The following is a 16,673-nucleotide window of genomic DNA, read 5'->3' as shown; positions in this document are numbered from 1 at the left end:
CCCAGGAGACTCATACTCACCAGACCAGGACGTCTGCGTGGTTCCCAGGTCCTCCTGTGATCTCTGGTCGGTGCTGCACGCCGTCCTACCCTGCTGCTAGCTGACACGCTGGCACACACAGCAGATCGCAGGCACACACAGCAGATCACACACACAGCAGATCACACACACAGCAGATCACACACACACAGCAGATCACACACACACACACACACACACACACACAGCAGATCACACACACAGCAGATCACACACACACACACACACACAGCAGATCACACACACACACACACACACACAGCAGATCACACACACACACACACACACACAGCAGATCGCAGATATACACAGCAGATCACACCCAGCCGATCGCAGGCACACCCAGCCGATCGCAGGCACACACAGCCGATCACAGATACACACAGCCGATCGAAGGCACACACACACAGCAGATCACAGATATACACAGCAGATCACACACAGTCAATTGCAAGCACACACAGCCATCACAGATACACACAGCCGATCGCAGGCACACACAGCCGATCGCAGGCACACACAGCTGATCACAGATACACACAGCCGATCACAGACACACACAGCCGATCGCAGAAAAACACAGCCGATTGCAGACACACACACACACACACACAGCAGATCACACACACACACACACACACACACACACACACACACACACACACACACAGCAGATCACACACACACACACACACACAGCAGATCACACACACACACACACACACACACACACAGCAGATCACACAGACACACAGCAGATCACACACACACACATCACATCCAGCACTTACAGCAGCAGGGAATGAGAGCAAGTCACGTGTCCGGCCGCAAGTCCTGTTCGTTGCGCTCCACCGCACTGCCTCTCAGGATTCTCCCGGCAAGAAGAGATCGGTGTTACTGGATGAGGTGTGTATGCGATCCGATGTTTGTGCGATCCGATGTTTGTGTGTGTGATTCGATATTTGTGTGTGCGATCTGATTATGTGTGCGATCTGATTATGTGTGCGATCTGACTGTGTGTGCGATCCGATGTTTGTGTGTGAGATCTGATTGTGTGTGTGTGTGTGTGAGCTGATGTGTGCGGGTGTGTGATCACTGCAGGTCCTGCCGCTCAGTGTCGGGTGAGTGTGATTGCCGGGTGCCGCTGTGTATAATGAAGTGTCCTGCAGTATCTGTAACTTTTTTAGCTGCACGGACACTTCATTATTGATCCGCGACTAGGGCTTATTTTCGGGGGAGGGCTTATATTTAAGCCTTTCTCCGAAAATGCTGAAAATTCTTGCTAGGGCTTATTTTTGGGGGAGGTCTTATTTTTGGAAAAACACGGTATAGTGTATGTAAACTTCCCTAAAAGAATGTGCATAATGTTATAATTCAGACATAAATTGTTGTCTTTCAGGATCCTGAGCATCCTAACAAGGATTACATCATAAACTTCGAAATCCGTTCACTAAGGGACAGCCGAGCATTAATTGAAAAAGTTGGGATTGAAGACGCCTCTCAGTTTATAGAGGACAACCCCCACCCTAGATTATGGTAAGAGATAATGAGACAGCGGACGGTATGTCATCACATAGTCTGTCTATGGTATATGTGCATGTGGTATTGGTGGGGGAGGCTTTTTAGGGCCAAAAACAGTCTAAGCCATCTTACCATACATATCACATCGCTATTAAAGATAATATCACAACATTATGTATGTGTATTACTAGTGGGTACAATTACTCCCATTGAAAAGCCCCCTAAATGCCAAGTGGTGTCACATGGGGAAATCAGAACCACAGAAGTACTGTATTGTCCTCAATATATAAAGGGGTGGTCTTCATGGAACAACCCTGTCAGTGATGCACACACATTCCATGATATCTGGAGAAAGATACGCCGGAAGGACATGGCGGGTCTGTACATTACAAGAACACCCTATCATTTTTATGGGAATTTTATAATATTGTATCCTTCCCCCCCTCCTTGCAGGGAAATTGAACACTTAGGCCTTGTTCACACACTGCGTTTTTACCCATGTTTTTTTTTTTTTTGCGTTTTTGCTGCAGAAATTTCTTGAAAAATGGTTGTAACCTTTCTGCAGACATTCCCCAGCAAAACCTATGGATAAAAAAAAAATAGCTGTGCGCACACTGCGTTTTTTCCTCAAGAACATTTTTTCTGTAGAATTTCTTGAGAAGAAGAATGAGCATGTCACTTCTTTTCTGCAGGTACCTGAGTTTTTTGCCATAGATAAAATGGTAAAAAAAACGCAGAAACCAACCTGCGGAAAAAACGCACAAAACCGTGGTAAAAACGCATGCGTTTTTCTCTGCATTATTGGTGTGTTTTTTGACCGCAAGTGCACTACTCTTTCAGACTCTCAAGAAATTTCTTGAGGAAAATCCTTTTTCTAGTGTGAACAGACCTTTAAAAAACAATTCATCTTTTTTTTTTTTTTCCAATTATTATTATTATAAGTCACTTTTCTTTTTTGTCTTTTGATATCCGTTGCTGTCTATTGAATCATACTCTTTAAATGACTTTCACGGTTCATGAATTGTGCGCATATTAGAAGAACATAGCTTTTTATATAGCTACACGATATACAGGAGCAGGGTCTAAAGCGGGCTTTACACGGTGCGACATCGCTAGCGATGTCGCGAGCGATAGCAACCGCCCACGTCGGTGGCGCGTCACGGGGTGATCGCTGCTGTAGTGAACAATATCGCTACGGCAGCGTCACACGCAATTACCTGCTCACCGACGTCGCTGTTGCCGCTGAACAATCTCTCCTTTAAGGGGGAGGTTCGTTCGGCGTCACAGCAGCGTCACTAAGCGGCCGCCCAATAGAAGCGGAGGGGCGGAGATGAGCGGATGGAACATCCCGCCCACCTCCTTCCTTCCTTATTGCCGGTGGCCGCAGGTACGATGTTCCTCGTTCCTGCGGTGTCAACAACCTGCGTCCTGCACCATCAACGATATTTGGGATTAGAATGACGTGTTAACGATCAACGATAAAGTGAGTATTTTTGATTGTTAGCGGTCGTTTGTACGTTTCACACGCAATGACGTCGCTAACGAGGCCGGATGTGCGTCACATCTTGTTAGCGATGGCGTGCGTGTAAAGTGGCCTTAAGAGGCTTCTGTCACTGCAGCACTAACACGTATAATGTATTACAATCTTGGTGCATTGCAATGTATTGTATCAGCAATGAAATTAAAATTGCTCACTACACCCGTAGATGAATTCCTTGAGAGGTGGGGATCTTCAAATGTGACGTGGCGTCTGCTATCTTTTCCAGGCAAAATGGTGCTCCTTCCCTTCCGATCCTTACCGTGCACCCAAACAATAGTTTTCTTTGTCGCTCCATTGGGAGACCCAGACAATTGGGTGTATAGCTACTGCCTCCGGAGGCCACACAAAGTATTACACTTAAAAGTGTAAGGCCCCTCCCCTTCTGCCTATACACCCCCCGTGGGATCACGGGCTCCTCAGTTTTCATGCTTTGTGCGAAGGAGGTCAGACATCCACGCATAGCTCCACTGTTTAGTCAGCAGCAGCTGCTGACTATGTCGGATGGAAGAAAAGAGGGCCCATACTAGGGCCCCCAGCATGCTCCCTTCTCACCCCACTTTTGTCGGCGGTGTTTGTTAAGGTTGAGGTACCCATTGCGGGTACGGAGGCTGGAGCCCACATGCTGCTTCCTTCCCCATCCCCCTTATGGCTCTGGGTGAAGTGGGATTTTACCGGTCTCCAGGCACTGAGACCGTGCTCCATCCACAGCCGCTGGGGATTCTGCTGGATATGGAGCTGAGTATCGTCAGGGACATGGCCCTGCTACGTCAAGGTACTCTGTGTCCCCGTACAGACCGCGCGCAGACACACTGCAGCATTGCTGGGTGTGTTAGTGCGCCGGGGACAACAGCGCTGCGCGCTTGTGCCACTACTCACTACAGCTCTGCTGAGTGAGTTAATGTATTGGGAACGGCCGCGCCGGCCGCTGCTGTCAGTTTACGCTGCGGCGCGGCTGGGACTTGTGGTGCGCCGGGGACTTCCGCGCTGGCCGTGCATATATGACGGCCGCGCTTATTACTCGAGTCCCCGGCTTTTGCGGCCTAGTTTCGTTTCGTTCCCGCCCCCAGGCCTGCCAGTCAGGGGAAGGGCGGGACGCTGTACAGAACATCAGCGCAGAGGGCTGGAGTCTACTTTACATACTCCAGCCCTCACACTGGGCACAGTGGGACGCCAGTTTCCCGCACTTTGTCTGAGGCACGCCCACGGTCCGCCCCTCTTCACAGAACGCCGGCAGCCATTCCTGTGTGCAGTCTGAGCTGGAGAGGGGAGACAAGTTCTGGGAGACCCAGACACGGGATTCGGGCGACCACACACCCGCGTTTGAGCGGGCGGTAAGCGGCACCTCTGGTGCTGACCCCACTAGTGCCGAAGTGTACATTTGTATTTTTATGCTTGCATGCTATACATTGCACTGTACGTTCGCTGGTGATTCTTGGCTATATACCCTCCTAGATTGCTCAGAGGAGACAACAGCATGTCATCCGCAAAAAGCAAGGGTGCCAAGGCACAGGCTTTCTATGCTGCTTGTACCGCATGTGAGGCTACTCTACCGGCAGGTTCCACTGACCCCCACTATGTGCAGTGCTCGGCCCCTGTGGCAACTGCTCGGCCGGGGCCTCTGCTAGAGGTGACCCAGGGAGAACCACCTGTGAATACTGTCCAGGTGACGGGGACGGAGGTTGCAGTTTTGCTGATAGATTGTCTGTGACTATGACTAAAATTCTAGAAACTTTGCAGTCTAGACCAGTAACTCAGACCATGGGCACTGTTGAATCATTGCTCCCTGGTCCCCCTCAGTTGGAACAGCTCCGGGTTCCGGGGCTGTCCCATGCATCCCAGGGTGAAGGCTCTGACACGGACGACAGTCCCAGGCAGCCTAAGCGAGCTCGCTATGAGCGACCCTCGACTTCATCACACTGGTCAGGGTCCCAGCAGGAGGACTCTCTGTATGATGAGGCGGAGGTAGCTGATCAGGATTCTGATCCTGAGACCGCTCTCAATCTGGATACTCCTGATGGTGACGCCATAGTGAATGATCTTATAGCGTCCATCAATAGAATGTTGGATATTTCTCCCCCAGCTCCTCCAGTGGAGGAGTCAGCTTCACAGCAGGAGAAATTCCATTTCAAGTATCCCAAGCGTAAATTAAGTACTTTTCTGGACCACTCTGACTTTAGAGAGGCAGTCCAGAAACACCACGCTTATCCAGATAAGCTTTTCTCCAAACGGCTTAAGGATACACGTTATCCCTTTCCCCCTGACGTGGTCAAGGGCTGGACCCAGTGTCCCAAGGTGGATCCTCCAATCTCCAGGCTTGCGGCTAGATCCATAGTTGCAGTGGAAGATGGAGCTGCACTTAAAGATGCCACTGACAGACAGATGGAGCTCTGGTTGAAATCCATCTATGAAGCTATCGGCGCGTCGTTTGCTCCAGCATTCGCTGCTGTATGGGCACTCCAAGCTATTTCAGCTGGTCTTACACAGATTGACACGGTCACACGTACATCTGTTCCGCAGGTGGCATCCTTAACCTCTCAAATGTCTGCATTTGCGTCCTACGCGATTAATGCTGTCCTGGACTCTACGAGCCGTACGGCAGTGGCGTCCGCCAACTCCGTGGTTTTACGCAGAACCTTGTGGTTAAGGGAATGGAAGGCAGATTCTGCTTCCAAAAAGTGCTTAACCAGTTTGCCATTTTCTGGTGACCGACTGTTTGGTGAGCGATTGGATGAAATCATTAAACAGTCCAAGGGTAAGGATTCATCCTTACCCCAGCCCAAACCAAACAAACCCCAACAGGGGGGGACAGTCGGGGTTTCGGTCCTTTCGAGGCTCGGGCAGGTCCCAATTTTCCTCGTCCAAAAGGACTCAAAAGGATCAGAGGAGCTCAGATTCTTGGCGGGCTCAGTCATGCCCAAAAAAGACAGCCGGAAGACCCGCTACCAAGGCGGCTTCCTCATGGCTTTCGGCCTCCTCTCTCCGCATCCTCGGTCGGTGGCAGGCTCTCCCGCTTTGGCGACATTTGGCTGCCACAAGTCAAAGACCGTTGGGTGAGAAACATTCTGTCTCACGGGTACAGGATAGAGTTCAGTTCTCGTCCTCCAACTCGATTCTTCAGAACTTCTCCACCTTCCGACCGAGCCGATGCTCTTCTGCAAGCGGTGTGCACTCTAAAGGCAGAAGGAGTGGTGACCCCTGTTCCTCTTCAGGAGCAAGGTCACGGTTTTTACTCCAATTTGTTTGTGGTGCCAAAAAAGGACGGGTCTTTCCGTCCCGTTCTGGATCTAAAACTGCTTAACAAGCACGTGAAAACCAGGCGGTTCCGGATGGAATCCCTCCGCTCCGTCATCGCCTCAATGTCTCAAGGAGATTTCCTAGCATCAATAGACATCAAAGATGCTTATCTCCACGTGCCGATTGCTCCAGAGCACCAGCGTTTTCTACGCTTTGTTATAGGAGACGAACACCTTCAGTTCGTAGCTCTGCCTTTCGGGCTGGCGACAGCCCCACGGGTCTTCACCAAGGTCATGGCAGCAGTAGTAGCAGTCCTGCACTCTCAAGGTCACTCTGTGATCCCGTATTTGGATGATCTACTTGTCAAGGCACCCTCTCAAGAGGCATGCCAACACTGCCTGAACGTTGCGCTGGAGACTCTCCAGAGTTTCGGGTGGATCATCAACTTTTCAAAGTCAAATCTGACCCCGACCCAATCGCTAACATATCTTGGCATGGAGTTTCATACTCTCTCAGCGATAGTGAAGCTTCCGCTGGACAAACAACGTTCACTACAGACAGGGGTGCAATCTCTCCTTCAAGGCCAGTCACACCCCTTGAGACGCCTCTTGCACTTCCTAGGGAAGATGGTAGCAACAATGGAGGCAGTCCCTTTCGCGCAGTTTCATCTGCGTCCACTACAATGGGATATTCTCCGCCAATGGGACGGGAAGTCGACGTCCCTCGACAGGAACGTCTCCCTTTCTCAGGCGGCCAAGGAATCTCTTCGGTGGTGGCTTCTTCCCACCTCATTGTCAAAAGGAAAGTCCTTCCTAACCCCATCCTGGGCGGTGGTCACGACAGACGCGAGTCTATCAGGGTGGGGAGCAGTTTTTCTCCACCACAGGGCTCAAGGTACGTGGACTCAGCAAGAGTCCACCCTTCAGATCAATGTTCTGGAAATCAAAACAGTGTATCTTGCCCTACAAGCCTTCCAGCAGTGGCTGGAAGGCAAGCAGATCCGAATTCAGTAGGACAACTCCACAGCGGTGGCATACATCAACCACCAAGGAGGAACACGCAGTCGGCAAGCCTTCCAGGACGTCCGGCGGATTCTGACGTGGGTGGAAGACACGGCATCCACCATATCCGCAGCTCACATCCCAGGCGTGGAAAACTGGGAAGCAGACTTCCTCAGTCGCCAGGGTATGGACGCAGGGGAATGGTCTCTTCACCCGGACGTGTTTCAGGAGATCTGTCGCCGCTGGGGGATGCCGGACGTCGACCTAATGGCGTCCCGGCACAACAACAAGGTCCCGGCCTTCATGGCACGGTCTCACGATCACCGAACTCTGGCGGCGGACGCCTTAGTTCAAGATTGGTCGCAGTTCCGGCTACCTTATGTGTTCCCACCTCTGGCACTGTTGCCCAGAGTGCTGCGCAAGATCAGGTCCGACTGCCGTCGCGCCATCCTCGTCGCTCCAGACTGGCCGAGGAGGTCGTGGTACCCGGATCTGTGGCACCTCACGGTAGGCCAACCGTGGGCACTACCAGACCGACCAGACTTGCTGTCTCAAGGGCCGTTTTTCCATCTGAATTCTGCGGCCCTGAACCTGACTGTGTGGCCATTGAGTCCTGGATCCTAGCGTCTTCAGGATTATCTCAAGAGGTCATTGCCACCATGAGACAGGCTAGAAAACCAACCTCCGCCAAGATCTACCACAGGACGTGGAAGATATTCTTATCTTGGTGCTCTCCTCAGGGAGTTTCTCCCTGGCCATTTGCATTGCCTACTTTTCTTTCCTTCCTGCAATCCGGTTTGGAAAAAGGTTTGTCGCTCGGCTCCCTTAAAGGACAAGTCTCAGCGCTATCTGTATTTTTTCAGAAGCGCCTAGCACGACTTCCTCAGGTACGCACGTTCCTGCAAGGGGTTTGTCATATCGTCCCTCCTTACAAGCGGCCGTTAGAGCCCTGGGATCTGTACAGGGTTCTAATCGCTCTCCAGAAGCCGCCTTTCGAGCCTATGAGGGATGTTTCCCTTTCTCGCCTTTCACAGAAAGTGGCCTTTCTAGTAGCGGTCACGTCTATTCGGAGACGCTGTCATGCAAATCTCCCTTCCTGGTGTTTCACCAGGACAAGGTGGTTCTGCGCCCGATTCCGGAGTTTCTCCCTAAGGTGGTATTCCCCCTTTCATCTCAATCAGGATATCGCCTTACCTTCTTTGTGTCCTCATCCAGTTCATCAATGTGAAAAGGATTTGCATTTGTTGGATCTGGTGAGAGCACTCAGAATCTACATTTTCCGCACGGCGCCCCTGCGCCGCTCGGATGCACTCTTTGTCCTTGTCGCTGGTCAGCGTAAAGGGTCGCAAGCTTCCAAATCCACCCTGGCTCGGTGGATTAAGGAACCAATTCTTGAAGCCTACCGTCCTGCTGGGCTTCCGGTTCCCTCAGGGCTGAAGGCCCATTCTACCAGAGCCGTGGGTGCGTCCTGGGCATTACGGCACCAGGCTACGGCTCAGCAGGTGTGCCAGGCGGCTACCTGGTCGAGTCTGCACACTTTTACCAAGTATTATCAGGTGCATACCTACGCTTCGGCGGACGCCAGCCTAGGTAGACAAGTCCTTCAGGCGGCGATTGCCCCCATGTAGGAAAGGGCCGTTTTTACGGCCCTATCACGAGATATTATTTTACCCACCCAGGGACTGCTTTTGGACGTCCCAATTGTCTGGGTCTCCCAATGGAGCGACAAAGAAGAAGGGAATTTTGTTTACTCACCGTAAATTCCTTTTCTTCTAGCTCCAATTGGGAGACCCAGCACCCGCCCTGTTTCCTTCGGGCTTTTTGTTTTTTCGGGTACACATGTTGTTCATGTTGAATGGTTTCAGTTCTCCGATATTCCTTCGGATTGAATTTGGTTTTTAAACCAGTTATTGGCTTTCCTCCTTCTTGCTTTGGCACTAAAACTGAGGAGCCCGTGATCCCACGGGGGGTGTATAGGCAGAAGGGGAGGGGCCTTACACTTTTAAGTGTAATACTTTGTGTGGCCTCCGGAGGCAGTAGCTATACACCCAATTGTCTGGGTCTCCCAATTGGAGCTAGAAGAAAAGGAATTTACGGTAAGTAAACAAAATTCCCTTCTTCCACCACAAATGGGGTATCGGTGTACTCTGGAGATATTGCACAACAAATTATATGGTCTGTTATCTCCTGGTACCCTTGTGAACATGAAAAAATAGGCATTAAAGCAACATGTTTGTGGGAAAAATGTATTTTTTCATTTTCACAGCTCAACGTTCCCCATATTCTGTTAAGCACCTGTGAGTTCAAGGTGCTCACTACACCACACCTCTAGATAAACTCAGTGAGTGGTTTAGTTTCTAAAATGGGGTCACTTGTGGGGGAGTTTCTACTATTTAGGCACATTTGGGGCTCTTTAAGCGCGACTTTGGGTTCGCTATTTATTCCAGTCAATCAGTCCTGTAGGTCCCTATGGCGCTCCAAAATTCTAATAGCGCTCCTTCACTTCCAAGCCCTGTTGTGAGCCCAAACAGTAGTTTTCCACCACATATGGGGTATCACTGTACTCCAGAGAAATTGCTCAACAAATTTTCTTCATCGTTCCTTATGGGAGACCCAGACCATGGGTGTATAGCTTCTGCCTCCGGAGGACACACAAAGTACTACACTAAAAAGTGTAGCTCCTCCCTCCGAGCATATACACCCCCTGGATGACCAAATCTAGCCAGTTCAATGCTTTGTGTTCAGGAGGATCACACATGCATTTTCATCTGATTTTTGATTTTTGATTTTAAAGAGTTGGAAGAAAAGCGGGTCCAAGCTGGACCCCCGGCATGTCCCTTCTCACCCCACTGTGTCGGCGGTGCTGTTAAGGTTGATTTCAAGGCTGGAGCCTTTACATGCCGCGCTCCTTCACCATCCCTCGGGCTCTGGCTTGAAGTGGGAGCCAGCACGGTTCTCACTGCTTTGCAGGAGACCGGTCTCCATCCGCAGCCCTCTCAGGACCCTGCCGGACGGAGCACTCATCCCTCAGGGACCTGGCCCTGCGTCTCTCAAGCTAAGTATTGAGACGTTATTGTCAGGGGGTCCCTTGCATTTTTTATTGTTGGGGAGAGTGTGTGAGTTATTTTGGTGACATTTCCGGCCGGTTCTCTGGGTTTCCCCTGAGAACCGCGCCGAGGGTGCCTGCTTGCCGGCCGCACTGTAAAATTTAGTCCCCGGCTTCAGCTGCGGCCTACTTTCGGTTTCACTGCCCCTGCATGTCAGTCATGCAGAGGGACAGTGCGGCGCCGCCCACCGGCCGTTCAGCAGAGGGGAGGACACTCCTCTCTGAGGAGATGTTTCCCTCCCCTGTATATCCCCTTGGCCCTCCGGTTCCCGCTCTTGGACTAGGCCCCGCCCCCCCCTCCTCACTCCGGCGCCATTTTCTCAGCGTTCTCACACTGATCGGCGCTGGCTGCTGCATCTCTGCAACCTGTCTGGGGGTCCGAGCTGTGGAATCCGGAGGGCATACAAATCGGTCTGGTAAGCCACAACCTCTGGTTGTGGACTTTATTATACACTCTCTGGGGGTCATTCTGAAGGAGTGTGTTCTTACTGCAGAGCCTCCACCTCAGCAGCATGTCTCACACTAGGAGCAAGGCTGCAAGGCTGTACTCCATATGCACTGCATGTAAGCTCGTACTGCCTGAACCGAGCACATATCCTCATTGTGATGCCTGCTCTAACATGGTGGTGCCACAGCCTGGAGTCTCCCCAGTGGTCCCTCAGGCTGCTCCGGCCCCGGTGGCTGAACCCCCGGCTTGGGTAGAATTGTTTACTAAGTCTATCTCCCAGTCCTTTGCTGACTCCATGGGACAGCTGTCCCGTACTCTGCTGAGCATGCATCAGCCCCCTTCACAGGGTGCCTCTGCTGCTTCGGCTCGCTCTCCAGAGCTCACAGAGGATTCTTCATCTGCTCCCAGACCCCGTCCTCCTAAAAGGAAATGCAGGGACCCCTCTCCTTCCTCGTCCCGCGGCTCCGATTCACGAGCCGATTCGCAGGACGAGGAGGATGTCTTTACTGGGGGCTCGGACGCTACCTCCATGTGCCCCATTGATCTGACTGAGGGGGATGCAGATGTTAGTGATTTGATTGCGTCCATTAATACTGTACTGGACCTCAATCCGCCAGTATCAGAGGAGCAACCCTCTCTGGCAGAAAAGCACCAGTTTACTTTGCCTAAGAGACCAAGGAGTGTGTTCTTTAACCACTCCAGTTTTCAGACCACTGTGTCCAAGCCCAGAGCCTGTCCTGACAAACGCTTCCCAAAGCGTGGTTCTGATGACCGTTTTCCTTTTCCACCAGAGGTGGTCAAGGAGTGGGCTCTCTCACCAAAGGTGGACCCTCCGGTGTCTAGACTCTCAGCCCGGACCGTTGTGTCGGTGGCTGATGGCACCTCACTCAAGGATCCCACTGACCGCCAGGTTGACCTCCTGGCAAGGTCTGTCTATGAGGCGACAGGGGCCTCGTTCTCCCCATCTTTTGCTGCAGTGTGGGCTCTCAAAGCCATCTCTGCTTCTCTGGAGGAGATGCATACCCTCACTAGGGACTCTATGCCTGAATTGGTTGCTTTAACTTCCCAGGCTTCAGCCTTTTCAGCCTACGCCATGTCTGCCATGCTGGAGGCCTCTCACCGCACTGCGGTGGCCTCCGCCAATTCCCTCGCTATCCGCAGGATCTTGTGGCTTCGTGAGTGGAAGGCGGATGCTTCCTCAAAGAAGTACCTTGCTGGGCTCCCATTTGCTGGGTCCAGGCTGTTCGGTGAACAGCTGGATGAAATTATTAAGGAGGCTACTGGCGGGAAGAGTACTTCCTTGCCACAGACTAAAGCCAGGAAACCTGTCCAGGGCAGGAACCAGTCGAGGTTTCGTTCCTTTCGTTCCTCTAACTGGTCATCCTCTAAGCCCTCGGCCTCGTCCACTAAGTCGGCCAAGGACCAGAAGCCCACCTGGCGCAAGAAGCCGCGTCCACAAGGGTCCGCAGGAGCTGCTGCCACCAAGGCAGCCTCCTCTTGACTATCTGGCCGAGCCAGCAACGTCCTTGGTCGGTGGCAGGCTCTCCCACTTTGGCGACGTGTGGTTTCAACACGTCTCCGACCAGTGGGTGAGGAATATCATCTCCCACGGCTACAGGATAGAGTTCTCTTCCAGCCCGCCAAACAGATTTTTTCTGTCAACTCCCCCCTGCTCCAAGGCCGCCGCCTTCTCTCAGGCCGTGGCATCCTTGCAGGCCAACGGAGTAATTGTGCCGGTTCCCGCCAGGGAACGGTTCAGAGGTTTATATTCAAATCTCTTCCTAGTCCCCAAAAAGGACGGTTCCTTCCAGCCCATCCTGGATCTCAAGCTTCTCAACAAGCATGTTCAGGTGCGGCATTTTCGCATGGAGTCTCTGCGATCAGTCATTGCCTCAATGACCCAAGGAGATTTCCTGGCATCCATCGACATCAGAGATGCCTATCTGCATGTGCCAATTGCAGTTTCACACCAGCGTTGGCTACGTTTTGCAATCGGAGAGGAACATTTCCAATTCGTGGCTCTCCCCTTCGGGTTAGCCACGGCCCCTCGAGTATTCACCAAGGTCATGGCAGCAGTGGTTGTGGTCCTGCACCTCCAGGGGTTGGCAGTAATTCCTTACCTGGACGACCTTCTTGTCAAGGCTTCATCCAGCGCAGACTGTCAGCGGAGTGTCTCGCTCACTCTCGCCACTCTTGTTCAATTCGGGTGGCTTGTCAATCTGCCCAAGTCTACTCTGACCCCGACCCAAAAACTCACGTACCTAGGGATGCAATTCGAGACTCTGCCGGCACTTGTCAAGCTGCCCTTAGTCAAGCAGCAGTCCCTCCATATGGCGGTGCGCTCTCTGCTGAGGGCCCGCCGTCATTCCATCAGGCACCTCATGCAGGTGCTGGGTCAGATGGTGGCGTCAATGGAAGCGGTTCCCTTTGCCCAGTTCCATCTGCGTCCTCTGCAGCTGGACATTCTCCGCTGTTTGGACAAGCGGACTTCTTCCTTGCACAGGTTGGTGGCTCTGTCGCCACAGACCAGGAGCTCTCTTCAGTGGTGGCTTCGGCCCCTCTCTCTGTCTCAGGGACGCTCCTTCCTGGCCCCGTCCTGGGTGATCCTCACCACGGATGCCAGTCTATCCGGCTGGGGAGCGGTATGTCTCCACCAACGAGCGCAGGGCACTTGGACTCCGTCCGAGTCAGCCCTTTCGATCAATGTGCTGGAAACCAGAGTCGTACTTCTAGCTCTCCTAGCTTTTCACCACCTGTTGGCGGGCAGGCACATTCGAGTCCAGTCAGACAACGCGACAGCGGTTGCCTACATCAATCACTAAGGCGGGGCACGCAGCCGCCTGGCAGTGTTGGAGGTACAACGCATCCTTCAATGGGTGGAGGACTCCAAGTCCACCATATCTGCAGTCCACATCCCAGGCGTGGAAAACTGGGATGCAGATTATCTCAGCCGTTAAACTGTGGACGGTGGCGAGTGGTCCCTGCACCCGGCAGTGTTTCAGTCAATCTGCCGCAGATGGGGCACTCCGGACGTGGACCTAATGGCATCCCGTCACAACAACAAAGTTCCTGTTTACGTGGCTCGCTCCCACGATCCTCAGGCATTCGCCGCGGACGCTCTGGTTCTAAACTGGTCCCAGTTTCGTCTGTCCTACGTTTTTCCCCCTCTAGCTCTCTTGCCCAGAGTCCTTGCGCAAGATCAGAATGGAGGGCCGTCGAGTCATCCTCATTGCACCGGACTGGCCCAGTCGAGCTTGGTATCCAGACCTGCTCTATCTGTCCGTAGAGATGCCGTGGCATCTCCCGGACCGTCCAGACCTACTCTCGCAAGGTCCGTTTTTCCGCCAGAATTCTGCGGCTCTCAAATTAACGGCGTGGCTCTTGAGTCCTGGATTTTGACGGCTTCTGGTATTCCTCCTGAAGTCATCTCCACTATGACTCGGGCCCGTAAGTCTTCCTCCGCTAAGATCTATCACAGGACTTGGAGAATTTTCCTGTCCTGGTGTCGCTCTACCGACCATCCTCCTTGGCCTTTCTCCTTGCCGACCCTTCTGTCTTTTCTACAGTCCGGTCTGCAGCTAGGCCTGTCCCTCAACTCTCTCAAGGGACAAGTCTCAGCTCTGTCAGTTCTGTTCCAGCGGCGTCTCGCTCGGCTGGCTCAGGTCCGCACCTTCATGCAGGGCGCGTCTCACATCATTCCGCCTTACCGGCGGCCCTTAGATCCCTGGGACCTTAATTTGGTTCTCACGGTTCTGCAGAAACCTCCCTTTGAGCCTCTTAGGGAAGTTTCCTTGTATCGTCTTTCACAGAAAGTGGCCTTTCTGGTGGCCATAACTTCCCTCAGGAGAGTCTCTGATTTGGCTGCGCTCTCTTCGGAGTCACCTTTTTTGGTTTTTCATCAAGACAAGGTGGTTCTCCGTCCGACTCCGGACTTTCTTCCTAAGGTGGTCTCTCCCTTCCACCTTAACCAGGACATTACCCTACCTTCCTTTTTTCCGGCTCCTGTTCATCGCTTTGAAAAAGCGCTACATACTCTGGATCTGGTGCGTGCTCTCTGGATCTATGTGTCTCGCACCGCTGCACTTAGGCGGTGCACTTCTCTTTTCGTGCTAACCACAGGTCAGCTCAAGGGCCTCTCTGCTTCTAAGCCGACCTTAGCCCGTTGGATTAGATCGACCATTTCGGACGCCTACCAGAGTACTCAGGTGCCTCCCCCGCCGGGGATCAAGGCACACTCGACCAGAGCTGTCGGTGCCTCTTGGGCTTTTAGGCACCAGGGTACGGCTCAACAAGTCTGTCAGGCTGCCACTTGGACTAGCCTGCATACCTTTTCGAAGCACTACCAAGTGCATGCTCATGCTTCGGCAGATAGGAGCTTGGGCAGACGCATCCTTCAGGCGGCTGTCGCCCATTTGTGAAGTTAGGTTCTGCCTACTTCTTAGTTTTTTTCTGTTTATTTCCCACCCAGGGACTGCTTTGGAACATCCCATTGTCTGGGTCTCCCAAAGGAACGATAAAGAAAAAGAGAATTTTGTTTACTTATCGTAAATTCTTTTTCTTATAGTTCCGACATGGGAGACCCAGCTCCCTCCCTGTTGCCTGTTGGCAATTTTCTTGTTCCGCGTGTTATCACCGGCTGTTGTCGTGGACAGAGTCTCCGGTTGTTTCGGGTTTTGCTCTGTTCTACTTGTGGGTGGCTATGCTCCTTCAGCTTTTGCACTAAACTGGCTGGGTCTGCTCACCAGGGGATGTATAAGCTCAGAGGGAAGAGCTACACTTTTAAGTGTAGTACTTTGTGTGTCCTCCGGAGGCAGAAGCTAAACACCCATGGTCTGGGTCTCCCAATCCGGAACTATAAGAAAAAGAATTTACGGTAAGTAAACAAAATTCTCTTTTTTTTCTTCCACATTGCTTTAGTTCCTTTGAAGCACTTGAGGGATTAATAAACTATTTGGATGTGGTTTTGAGCAGTATGAGGGGTACAGTATTCAGAGTGGTGTCACTTTGGGGTAATTTCTGTCGCATGTACCTCTCAAAGTCAAATGTGATGCGGTCCCTAAAACATTGGTTTTGTGAATTTTCTTGGAAAAATGAGAAATTGCTGATACTCTTCTAACTAAAGTAGACATGTGGGAAATGTTATTTATGAACAAATTTGTGTGATATAACTATCTGGTTAAAAAGCTTAAAAATTCAAAGTTCTGAGAAATATTGAAGCGTTCCAGAGTTATTCCTTCATAAAGTGATACTAGTCAGAATTGTAAAATTTACAATAGGATAAAGCGTTGCACACTTTTCACAATGTATATGGGAATAATGAAAAGCAGAACTGCTATGGGAATACTAGAGTAAAAAATACAATTAACTATCTGAAAAAATGAAAAACAAGAAAATGGAATGTGCATAACTGCTATGAATAATGGAATATAAGAGATGTTTAGCCATTGTATTGATCAATGCAAAAGAGCCCCAAAACCACGCCAAGGTAATTTTTATTTTCGGGGTCCATAACCTGTGTGTGACCTTACCTGCAGTTAAAAAACTTGCTCTGTATGAGAAGCAAAGGACCAAGCTATATATGTGAAATAAGACACATGGCTATGAGTGGGGCAGGGTTCTCAGACAAAGAGTGTATACTAACTAAAGAATGTATGTCTGGAACACCAATGGTGTGAACAAGGTGCAAGACTCAAAAACATATCTATACAATAGGATAAAGAGTTGCACACCAGTCACAATGTATATGGGAATGATGAAAAGCAAAACTGCTATGGGAATGCTAGA

The 16,673-nt window shown here is 51.4% G+C and overlaps 1 protein-coding gene across 1 annotated transcript in view; it reads left to right on the top strand.

Moving 5' to 3' along the window:
- The window catches only part of WDR35 (WD repeat domain 35), a 262,917-nt gene that overhangs the window by 177,150 nt on the left and 69,094 nt on the right, over nt 1-16,673 (top strand). Inside the window, exon 20 of the mRNA XM_075341137.1 lies at nt 1,439-1,575. Within this exon, the coding sequence (XP_075197252.1) occupies nt 1,439-1,575 (137 nt within the window). The remainder of the gene's footprint in view (nt 1-1,438; nt 1,576-16,673) is intronic.

This window comes from Anomaloglossus baeobatrachus, chromosome 3 (genome assembly GCF_048569485.1).
Source record: "Anomaloglossus baeobatrachus isolate aAnoBae1 chromosome 3, aAnoBae1.hap1, whole genome shotgun sequence".
NCBI lineage: Eukaryota > Metazoa > Chordata > Amphibia > Anura > Aromobatidae > Anomaloglossus > Anomaloglossus baeobatrachus.
This window is presented reverse-complemented; position numbering and strand designations above follow the sequence as displayed.